General features: G+C 41.9%; 1 protein-coding gene across 2 annotated transcripts in view; it reads right to left on the reverse strand.

Moving 5' to 3' along the window:
- Positions 1-751: 751 nt before the first annotated feature.
- LOC111964044 (endoglin) overlaps positions 752-12123 on the reverse strand; it is a 52820-nt gene continuing 41448 nt past the window's right edge. For both annotated transcript variants that reach the window (XM_023987714.2, XM_023987713.2), the window contains exons 10-14: positions 11742-11972; positions 9558-9624; positions 6526-6633; positions 6328-6375; positions 752-6022 (exon numbers count right to left, since the gene is read on the reverse strand). In XM_023987714.2, the coding sequence (XP_023843482.1) occupies positions 5898-6022; positions 6328-6375; positions 6526-6633; positions 9558-9624; positions 11742-11972 (579 nt within the window). In that variant the 3' untranslated portion in view covers positions 752-5897. The remainder of the gene's footprint in view (positions 6023-6327; positions 6376-6525; positions 6634-9557; positions 9625-11741; positions 11973-12123) is intronic.

Genomic DNA, 12123 nt, shown 5'->3' on the forward strand with positions numbered 1-12123 from the left:
CAACAAAAACTAGAAAAAAGTTGGTTGTATTTTATTAACGTTTATTGTAAAAGTAAGGATTTCAGCAAACAATTAAGGGCATGCAACTACAGAGGACAAACATAGGTACAACGTACATGATTACATTTTGTTTTGACCTTAGACAAATGGATGTAGTCTGATCTAGATTCCACAAAGCCTGATCTCTGCTCCACTCTGTTGTTGAAGTTCATCAGAAACTTTGTTCAACTTGGAGTGGAGTTTAGTCTACTATATGAATGTAAACTTTGACATACAGTAAAAAGTGTGCGTGTGTGTGTTATATCCCATGTAATCCTGACCTTCAACCACACAAAGGCAGAAAAGTCAACTTTGCCATTTATACACATAGAACTAATCCTTGAAGACCACTCCTAATCAACAAATACATCAATGTGTGCTACTTAACAATACACTATTTCCAACTGCTCTAATTTAAAAACGCATAATTGTTCCTTTCGTCTCATCATGATCAGAAGGGCATTCAAGTGGATTTCTCCTAGTCGTATGAGGTAAATACCACCTTCCCACTTCGTTATGAACGCAGCATAACATTGTGGGACACCCAAGGCATAGCAGATGCTTGAGTTGCTTCTCTTTCTATGCTTGAGTCTCACAGCAGCTATGTTCTGCAATGTTAACTCCTCTGACCTTGACCCTGCTCTTACATGTAAGCCAGCAAGGGAATCATAATAGATCTGAAGATATCACAATAAGAATCACAAACACCCAATTAGTTTCATAAACTAATTTTATTAAGACAGTTGATACACAAAAAAACATATATACTTTTCAAAAGACAACATACGGTATCATTTGAATTTGTTCAGTGCACCATAAAAGGCACTTTAGCCAGGGTTATGGAATTCCCTGCATTTTTCATCCATGCATAGAATTGGAGCAGTAATTTTGTTAAGATGACAGACTCTAACAAAGTTGTTAACAATCCTGAAGGGTGACATCCTGTATAGACACATTATACCCAGGCACAAACAAGCCTTTAATCTAAGGCATTATTTCTAACACAGCAGCCCAGAACAGATCAAAATTAGGGAAATGACTTCATGTTGCTGCTTATAGGAAAAAAATAGATAACAGAAAAACGTATTCCTGTGAATACATTTCAAGGGTTAAGATACTTGGTAATGTTATTATTGCTGTCTGTCCAGATGAGTTTCAATGTATTCCGTTTTTACATATTATATTAGTTTTTTTTTTAAATGTGATAAAACTAAAAAAGTAATACCTTTTTTTTGTGATTTCAATTGCATATGATGCAAGAAATATTGGATGATATTTTTCTTACACACTTAGACCTTGTACGTTTGGGAGCCTCCCAATTCAAGAGCTGCATTGAGTGTATCACTCAATAACAAAGAGCTCATAACCACTTCCTAAGTCCCCCTTTCTGGATTTAAACAAAGACACCTCCCGAAAGACAAACACTCACTTTCTCTCTCACACACACACACACACACACACACTCTCTCGTAATACATGCACATATTCTGTCTTCAACACACACATACACACAACACAGTCTGCTCGCCTTGCCTCGCGAGTGTCTAACATTGTGAGAAAGGGAAATGTGTCGTGTGTTGAGGATTGCTTGGCTCATGTGTATCTATGAGCAGAGGAAGCCCTCTAAAGCTGGGCCAGAATCTGCTGGGTTAACGACTGGATTAACTGACAGCCCATCTGATTTACCCTGCTTTCTGTCAGTACTCTCAGAGAGCCTAGCTGTCACAGACTGTCTGATACTACAACACTCCCTTCATTCACTGTTGCTTGCCTGTGGAGGTTCAGTTCAGTGGGACGCCAGTGCTCCCCTTATATGCTGACTATTGTGGGTTAAAAGTGGCTCATAATAGCTTCAATGGGGCCTCCCGAGTGGCGCAGCGGTCTATTGCACAAACCATCTTTTGATTTCTGAACGTGTCGGCACCGGGTACTCGGGATGTGGCTATGTTATTAATGTCATGTTAAATCAGGACTTTTGATTTGAACATATGGGGTGTTTTAGTTTTGTAGGCGAGGCTACCTATTTCTGATCTCGCTCCCAATGATCAGTGCTTCAGTTTATTATGTTGCTGTCCAGAGGTTCTGAATTTGCGATGCACCCGACTGTCCACATTCTTCTGCGCAATAGCCTTTTGATTTGAACATTTGAAAAGTTTTGGGGTGTGTACTAAGCTATTTGATTTAATATATATCTATATATGTATATATTTGAACGGAATAAGTTAGAGCATGCACACTTGCATGCATGCACTCACTCAGTCACACATGCACATAGAAACACACACACAATGCATTATTAGTTAGCTACATAATTATTTAGGTGGGGGAAAAAACATATTGGTCCATTCAAAACAGTGTTTGGTTGAGGAAGCTCACTTGGTTTTAAGATGGCTGCTTTTGATGACAGTAAAACAAATGAATGACTAATTAATAATTAATTACTCAACAAATATACATTTGTGTAATGAACAATAACTAGTACAATCATAACAATAAAAACATAAAAATTATTTTTGGTACAGTATTGCTGTTTCTTTAAGAGACATGGCTGAATGGAATGTTTGAAGGGAATGTCTTTATACCCAGCAGGTCATAATCACAAAGCTTTTCTTTGTATTGTGAGAGCATTTTCAAAGAGGTAAAAAGAGGCAATACAATAAAAATACATTTACATTTGTACAATTACACACAGAATGGGTTTACACTTACGGTTCAACCATCTATCACATCTGATTTCCATTTTTCTTGGCACTGGACATCAATCATTTGTCCCTAAATTACAATAATGTCAAATATAGTTTTTCCTGAGTTCAATCATTTAGATGTTAAATCTTCATTTTTCATCTTTTTTTTGTTGGTCTTTACAAATCTCACAATGTTTTGGGTAAAAACTTGCTTTGGGGTTGACTTTAGTTTGCATTGAGGAAAGTAAAATGTGTCTCTATCTAGACATAATACAATTTCAGATAAATATTATATTTTTTTAAATGGACTATAAAAACTATTAATTCGCAAAGGCTCCTAAGTAACATTGACATGCATGGACATTTTGTTATAAATTCTGCTTGTATGTAACAGATGGCTTGGAGCAAAACAATATGATGTACAGTGCATTTGGAAAGAATTCCAACACCTTCCCTTTTTCTACATTTTGTTACGTTACAGCCTTATTCTAAAATGTATTAAATCGTTTTTTTCCCTCATCAATCTACACACAATACCCCATAATGACAAAGCAAAAACAGTTTTTGTGCAAATATATTACAAATTAAAAACTGAAATATTACCATTTCCATAAGTATTCAGACCCTTTACTCAGTACTTTGTTGAAGCACCTTTGGCAGCAATTACATCTTTGAGTCTTCTTGGGTATGATGCTACAAGCTTGGCACACCTGTATTTGGGTATGATCTTCCATTCTTCTCTGCAGATCCTCTCAAGCTCTGTCAGGTTGGATGTGGAGCGTAGCTGCACAGATATTTTCAGGTCTCTCCAGAGATGTTTGGTCGGGTTCAAGTCTGGGCTCTGGCTGGGCCACTCAAGGACATTCAGAGACTTGTCCCGAAGCCACTCCTGGGTTGTCTTGACTGTGTGCTTACGGTCATTGTCCTGTTGGAAGGTGAACTTTTGCCCCAGTCTGAGGTCCTGAGCGCTCTGGAGCAGGTTTTCATCAAGGATCTCTCTGTACTTTGCTCCGTTCATCTTTCTCTTGATCCTGACCCAGTCTTCCAGTCCCTGCCGCTGAAAAACATCCCCACTGCATGATGCTGCCACCACCATTGTTCACCGTAGGGATGGTGCCAGGTTTCTTCCAGATGTGACGCTTGGCATTCAGGCCAAAGAGTTTCATCTTGGTTTCATCAAACCAGAGAATCTTGTTTCTCATGGTCTGAGAGTCTTCAGGTGCCTTTTGACAAACTCCAAACAGGCTGTCATGTGTATTTTACTGAGGAGTGGCTTCAGTCTGGCCACTCTACCATAAAGGCCTGATTGGTGGAGTGCTGCAGAGATGGTTGTCCTTCTGGAAGGTTCTCCCATCTCCACAGAGGAACTCAGGTCAGAGTGACCATCGGGTTCTTGGTCACCTCCCTGACAAAGGCCCTTCTCCCCCGATTGCTCAGTTTGGCTGGGAGACCAGCTTTAGGAAGAGTCTTGGTGGTTCCAAACTTCTTCCATTTAAGAATGATGGAGGCCACTGTGTTCTTGGGGACCTTCAATGCTGCAGAAATGTTTTGGTACCCTTCCCCAGACCTGTGCCTTGACACAACCCTGTCTCGGAGCTCCAAGGAGAATTCCTTTGAACTGATGGCTTGTTTTTTTTCTCTGACATGCACTGTCAACTGTGGGACCTTATATAGACAGGTGTGTGCTCTTCCAAATCATGTCCAATCAATTTAATTTACCACATGTGGACTCCATCAAGTTATAGAAAAGGATGATAAATGGAAAAAGGATGAACCTGAGCTGAATTTCGAATCGCATAATAATACTGAATACTTATGTAAATAAGTGTCATGCCCTGACCATGAGAGCCCTCAGAACGTGACTAGGGGGGGGTGTTCTAGTCATTGATTTTCTATGTGGCTGGGTTGTATGGATCCCAATTAGAGGCAGCTGGTAATCGTCGCCTCTAATTGGGGATCATATTTAGGAAGCCCTTAATTCCACCTGTTTTGTGGGATATTGTGTATGTGCATGTTGCACCACTGAGGTCACGTTTCGTTGTTGGTTTATTGTTTTTTTCTGGAAGTTTCACTGCAAATAAAGATGTGGAACTCAACACACGCTGCGCCTTGGTCCCATCCTTATTACGAACGTGACAATAAGTTTAATTTTTTTTGTTTTTTTGTTGCAAAAACCTGTTTTCACTTTGTCATTATGTGGTATTGTTTGTAGATTGATGAGCTTTTTAAATATTTTTATCCATTTTAGAATAAGGCTGTAATGTAACGAAATGTGGAAAAAGGGAAGGGGTCTGAAAACCTTCCGAATGCATTGTAACTCAAGTGAAACGGAATGAAAGAGAGAAACAAAAAAATAAGGTATCTGACTAGCTCACCAGAATAACCCATTCTCATGCTTGTGCTTAACAATCCGACATCTACATAAATTACGAGGTAGCCTTTTCCCAATCTTTCCTGACTCATATAAAGACAGGTACCCCTTGGTATTGGAGGAGAACATTGGATATTTTAGCTTTGTTGATCTGTCTGAAATCTTCAAATCTGACATGGTGTCTTCCAGCCACCCATATACAGTAATACAATTTTAATTAAAACTACAGTCAATGTGATAGATTCTGGACTGACACCTGTTCTATCTCTAAATTGCCTACAATAAGGGGCCTTGACATTTCCAATCACAACAACTGTGGATGTCGAGAGACAAAAACAGTTTCTCTAATAATGTTTTTAAAAGTCAATCTTTTGTCTCTTTTTTTCACTGACTGACTCGTATTGTGCCGCCATCAGAGAGGCACAATTTATTGAGAAGAATGCAATGAATTTCCTGTTAGTTCTTAGGGGATATGCTTTGTTTTTCCTGTTGCTGGGAGCCGGGGTCTTTTTTTCACCCTCGCTGACTCTCCGTCTGGAACTTTTGCTGGGAGGCTAGAGAGGTGAATGTTAGGAGCCTGGACTAGACTAGAGCCGCCCCCCACCCTCCCATTCCTGCTCCTCCCACCCCTCCCCGTCCCCGACCTCACCACTTTCAGGTGGGGTCACGGGTGAGAGCGGGTGCGTGTTTGTGGTGTGAATAAAGAGAGGGGGGTAATGCTTTCTTAAGCATGGTGAAAGAGCGACCAAATAGCACGAGGCCCCTCGGTGTGTCGGAAAGGGGAGACGTTGGTGCTGATGATCTCATGCCATGCTGCTGGTTGGCGTGCTCTGAGTGCTGCCAATGCTGGCATTAGCACTACTGTTCTCAGAGGGGGAGGGGTTCGTAGAAACGGGTTGCCGTTTGCTGGTCAGAGAGCAAGGACATCCTGGGGAGAGAAAAAATGTTTTTTGATTTATGGCAAACCAAATTTCAGCTTGCAAAACTGTTGCTTCTGGGGTGCAAACCAGTTGCCTCTGCCTCAAATAAAGACTCATTTACTTGTTGGTTGATTGATTGATTGCATGAATGATTGAGGGAGAAAGACCATGAGAGAGATCAGAAAAGGAGGAGGAGACAGGTTTTCCTGATCTATATGCGGTGCCTACATTACCATTCCCTATTCATGGAAAATATAGCTCTTTATGTTTAACTGTAACTGGCATCAAACAGAAACAGTGACTAGCATCTTACCTGAGAGGTTTACTGCAGTCGACCCGACATCCAGTCCGGTGGGGTATCCTAGATCCCATAAAACAGAATAATACCGTTTTAAAATGAAGTCATGGTAAAAATTAAGAGAGATCTCAAATCAAGAGAAAAAGACCTCTAAAACACTTTTGAAGTATGTCATTGTAAGACCACAAAACAGATAGTGGGACTCCGACTCACCTGTGCGGATCTTGATGAACCACAGAGCTCCGATAAGCAGAACTCCGATCAGGAAGCCTCCGAAAGCGATGCCCAGCACGGCTGACAGACCAAAGTCAATACACACAGCTAGAATACACAGAAGAAACACATGAATGCATGTCTTACATTGGGGTATTTTGTAGTATTGTTGGATATCAGCGGAATCACAGAGATCAAATCAAATTGTATTGGTCACATACATGTGTTTAGCAGATGTTATTGCGGGTGTAGCGAAATGCTTGTAATTTAAACCATTATTATTCCTCCTATGATTTCTTCATTTTCAGCACACTTCTTAGGCACACAACCAGTTAACATTACAAGCTCATACATTTTTGTTTTGTCTTAAGCACATTGTACAATTTAGGCCAAATCTGTTTGTGGAAGCAAATGCTTATCGCTGTTGTGTACTCGCTAGTTCTGGCTTTCTCATCATGCGATGTGAAGTCCCAGAGCTTGGCCCTGGCAGTGCCACCATGGTAGCCTGTGTGTGGCGTGGTCCCGCACAAGCCGTTGCACCAATTACAGACGTAGATGCAAACAAAACAACTGGAGCCAATGGCTGAGGTAGAATTGCTCTCTCTCGACAGAACTCTCAAATCAACTATTCTGACAAGTCAGAAAACTGGCCTTGGCCATGTGCTGCATTGACACAGGCCTCTGACACTAACACACACACACACACACACACACACACACACACACACACACACACACACACACACACACAAACATGTGTGCATCCTAGCAATTGAGCATATGTGCACAAATGCATGCACACCAAGGCACACACACGTTTCCCTGCTTCTGCTTCCTTACTAGTGAACATTTCCAACATGGATCCTGAGAATTTGGGAGGAAGCTAATCATCAGTCCCCTGGGCAGAAGCCATCCTGTTTCTTACCCTATGCAGTTTCTCTCACCTGCCACCTTAAGCCTCCTGCATCCTGTGCCACTGCGCTACATGCTAGGCTCAGCGCTACGCTAGGCTACCGACCGCTCTCTCTTTTCCTGAAGAAAAGACAGGATGCAGGAAGGGTGAGGGACAGCATTCTGTTTGTTTGGCTGCACCTCTTGTCACCATCCAAGCCATGTGTATCTGGTTAATATTGTTATTTATTGTGTCTATGTTATAGTCTATGTTCTTTAAATAATAAAAAAGATCATTCATCGCCTCACCTTATTAGAATCACTTAATCATCACTGCTCTACTGTCACAATATATTGAAACCTTTGTGTGCCAATGAAATTAAACTAATGTGGAGAATACATCCTTCAATAAAGTCTAATGAATTATATTGTAAGTGATTAAAGTTATCTTTATAGGAGGATAATTAATGATCTACTACTGTAGTAACAATACAGACTCAAAGGCCCTGTCCCAGTTCATGTCTAAACAGAAACCTGTTTTACAGTCTTTCTTTTATTTGTTTTCCAGAATGGACCGACTTGTTATTTGTGTGTTTGGGTTTGACAGCAAAGCTGAACAAACAGAGACAGGAAGCAGAAGCCTTGTTGTAGGTGGGGAGGAGGTGGAGAAGACGGACAGCAGCAGGCCTGTACTACGACACTACTACTCCAAAGAGCCCTCTGGGGGACAGCTACCAAACAGGAAGGACAACCGAGGGGGAGTCACATCCTGGCCAATGAAAGCAGGCCGGACCCCCAGCAACAACATCAGCAGTCAGTCTGCTTCAACTGTCAGAAAAGCTAAATTCCAACACTCAGGCCAGAATTCTGAAGCAGAACTGAGAGCCCAGAAAGTTGGCTGGCTCCAGTTGTTTGGTGTGTGCACTGTGTAGTCACTTGGCAGGCGTGGATAAAAAGGAGCGCTTAGGTCAATGAGGAGTTGCCTGCAGTTTAATGGGAGGAAACGTTGTTCCCTTGCCACTGATTCCCGTTCAGCCATTCTCCATCACAAGTCCCTGAGTCCCTCCACACGCTCACATCACCTTTCCATTACATAAGAACCAGAATGGGCTGGCCAGTAAAACAGGATGCAAAAACAAAAATGAGCAGCGAGGATCTGGCTGTGTCGCCTCCAACCCCATCACCATCAAGCCGCTGATGCTCCAACCTGTATCCTCTTCTTCTCCTGCATGAGGAAATTGCAGGAAACAATTACTTGTTGGCCATAGCTGGGGAGCTATGTCCCAAGCCAAAGCTGGGTAGCTATGTTCCAAGCCAAAACATGAACCTGGGGTTCGTTCTCTTTTCTTTTTCACCCCAAAATAATGGGCTTGCAGAGGGTTGAGGAATGCAAGGTTAGTTCCTGACTCATCTGCCCAGAGATTGTCCTCCCCTTTGAATAGTGACACCTTCCCCTCTTTGTTTTCGGGGGTTTCTGACAATAGCTCCAGTAATTTTTTTGGGACGGACAGCCGCTCGGCCAGACCTCGGACACAATGGATTCCCCCGAGGGTCATTACTGGCTGATTGTGGCCACAAAGTCAGGCTGCAGGCCTTCCTAAGGAAGAGGCCCCACCCCACCTCGCATCCCCTCTACGACCCCTCTCTTTTCGTATATCCTGAACTCATCATCGCCATGACAACGGGCCCAACGTTAAAGTGGAGCTCGATGGAAGGCGAGACAAATGAGACAGACTGGCAGCAGCTGCTGTGGCTGGAATGAGATGGATGATGGAATGTTCAGAGAGGGGAATTGCTGAGGAGGACAATGCGGTGGCTCTCCTATTATTGCATTTGACAGCAGTGTTAGTGCTGATTTCATTTGGATATCTTTTGGTTTTCCACAGGAAAGAAGATGGCACATTATAGCATAGGGGAAGTTGGGGGTCATATCAACGATAGAGAAGAGTCATGTTTAAAAATACACTCATTTTGAATTTATGAATTCTGTCATTTAATTGCCAACATTGGGGTTATCATGTGTACTGTAAATGTTGACTGATGCCAAAGCTGATAAGAGAAAAAGTAAGGGTTGAGTTGCCAGAAGGACAAACTACACTACAACAACAGCGCTGGAAGGATTTGGAGTTAACTGAACTCACTTGGTGGTGGGATGTATGTCTGGGTGACCTCCAAATTCTTCTTCACTCTTCCTCCATCTCCACATTTCTACAAGAGAATACGAAGAGAGTGAGACACACATCATTAATTTTGCTTTGTTGGCAAAGATCCTAAAACCTACTAAAGTCAACTCAAAACATAAAAAATGCTTTAAGGTGAAAGGGAAAGTTCACTAAATATTTGGGTTGTTGACAAAGCTACAGTTTAGAATGAACAATGTTTAGTGAGAAACAGTTGGCACACTATCCCTTGAAGCATATTCTCTGTGTATGATATTTCATTTTCAGTCTAGCTCTAAATGTACACTTTCTGGAGCCGTTGTTGCTGTTATGAGGTTGAAATCAATTTGTCAGAGAAAAATGTATTCAAGGATCTATGAAACATGCTCAATAATGAAAGAAAGCATACTAAAAGAAAAAACGAACATATTTTCTCATAGAAGTAAATTTAAAAAAGCAATACCCCCCCCAACACACACACCTACATGCACACACACACCTCCCCCCAACACACACCTACACCTAAAGTTGAAGTTGGAATTTATATACATTTAGGTTGGAGTCATTAAAACTCATTTTTCAACCACTCCACATATTTCTTGTTAACAAACTATAGTTTTGGCAAGTCGGTTAGGACATCTACTTTGTGCATGACACAAGTGATTTTTCCAACGATTGTTGATAGACAGATAATTTCACTTAAATTCATTGTATCACAATTCCAGTGGGTCAGAAGTTTACATACACTAAGTTGACTGTGCCTTTAAACAGCTTTGAAAATTCCAGAAAATGATGTCCTGGCTTTAGAAGCTTCTGATTGGCTAATTGACATAATTTGAGTCAATTGGAGGTGTACATGTGAATGTATTTCAAGGCTTACCTTCAAACTCAGTGCCTCTTTGCTTGACATTATGGGAAAATCAAAAGAAATCAGCCAAGACCTCAGAATTTTTTTTTTAGACCCCTCTGGTTCATCCGTGGGAGCAATTTCCAAATGACTGAATGTACCACGTTCATCTGTACAAACAATAGTATGCCAGTATAAACACCATGGGACCACGCAGCCGTCATACCGCTCAGGAAAAAAACGCATTCTGTCTCCTAGAGATGAACGTACTTTGGTGCGAAAAGTGCAAATAAATCCCAGAACGACAGCAAAGGACATTGTGAAGATGCTGGAGGAAACAGGTACAAAAGTATCTATATCCACAGTAAAACGCGTCCTATATCGCATAACCTGAAAGGCCGCTCAGCAAGGAAGAAGCCACTGCTCCAAAACCGCCATAAAAAAGACAGAAGAAGCCGGTTTGCAACTGCACATGGGGACAAAGGTCGTACTTTTTGGAGAAATGTCCTCTGGTCTGATGAAACAAAAATAGAACTGTTTGGCCATAATGACCATCGTTATGTTTGGAGGAAAAAGGGGGAAGCTTGCAAGCCGAAGAACACCATCCCAACCGTAAAGCACGGGGGTAACAGCATCATGTTGTGGGGGTGCTTTGCTGCAGGAGGGACTGGTGCACTTTTCAAAATAGATGGCGTCATGAGGACGGAAAATTATGTGGATATATTGAAGCAACATCTCAAGACATCAGTCAGGAAGTTAAAGCTTGGTCGCAAATGGGTCTTTCAAATGGACAATGACCCCAAGCATACTTCCAAAGTTGTGGCAAAATGGCTTAAGGACAACAAAGTTAAGTTATTGGAGTGGCCATCACAAAGCCCTGACCTCAATCCCATAGAAAATGTGTGGGCAGAACTGAAAAAGTATGTGCAAGCAAGGAGACCTACAAACCTGACTCAGTTACACCAGCTCTGTCAGGAGGAATGGGCAAAAGTTCACCCAACTTATTGTGGGAAGGTTGTGGAAGGCTACCCAAAACTGTTGACCCAAGTTAAACAATTTAAAGGCAATTCTACCAAATACTAATTGAATGTATGTAAACTTCTGACCCACTGGGAATGTGATGAAAGAAATAAAAGCTGAAAGAAATAATTCTCTCTACTATTATTCTGACATTTCACATTCTTAGAATAAAGTGGTGATCCTAACTGACATAAGACAGGGAATTTTTACTAGGATTAAATGTCAGGAATTGTGAAAAACTGAGTTTAAATGTATTTTGGCTTAGGTGTATGTAAACTTCCGACTTCAACTGTACATACCTCCCTGAAGCAGAGTTTGACGGAGCACTCCAGGTCCCAGCTAGTGGACGCCAGGTCTTGGAGCAGCTCTAGGGAGAAGCTAACCCTGGCACTGTTGGGGCACATGGTGGAGAAGCACATCTCTGACCTGAAGGGCATGTCCCTGACCACTGGGCATGAGCCCTTGGAGTGCACCGAGCAGTTGATCACCTTGATGGTCAGCACAATCTCCCCCAGCATCCTCCCTGAGATCTGGAGGAGAGGAGAGGGAGGAGTGGGGACAGGAATGATTGGAGTGCTAGAAATGTTTGCATACACTGCAGTATGGGTATTGTTTTTTGGCCTAGAGCAGGCCTAGTGGGAGACGTTGGTGGATGCATTTGCCCCCATGTACATACTGCAT

Source organism: Salvelinus sp. IW2-2015, linkage group LG5, assembly GCF_002910315.2.
Source record: "Salvelinus sp. IW2-2015 linkage group LG5, ASM291031v2, whole genome shotgun sequence".
NCBI classification, from domain to species: domain Eukaryota; kingdom Metazoa; phylum Chordata; class Actinopteri; order Salmoniformes; family Salmonidae; genus Salvelinus; species Salvelinus sp. IW2-2015.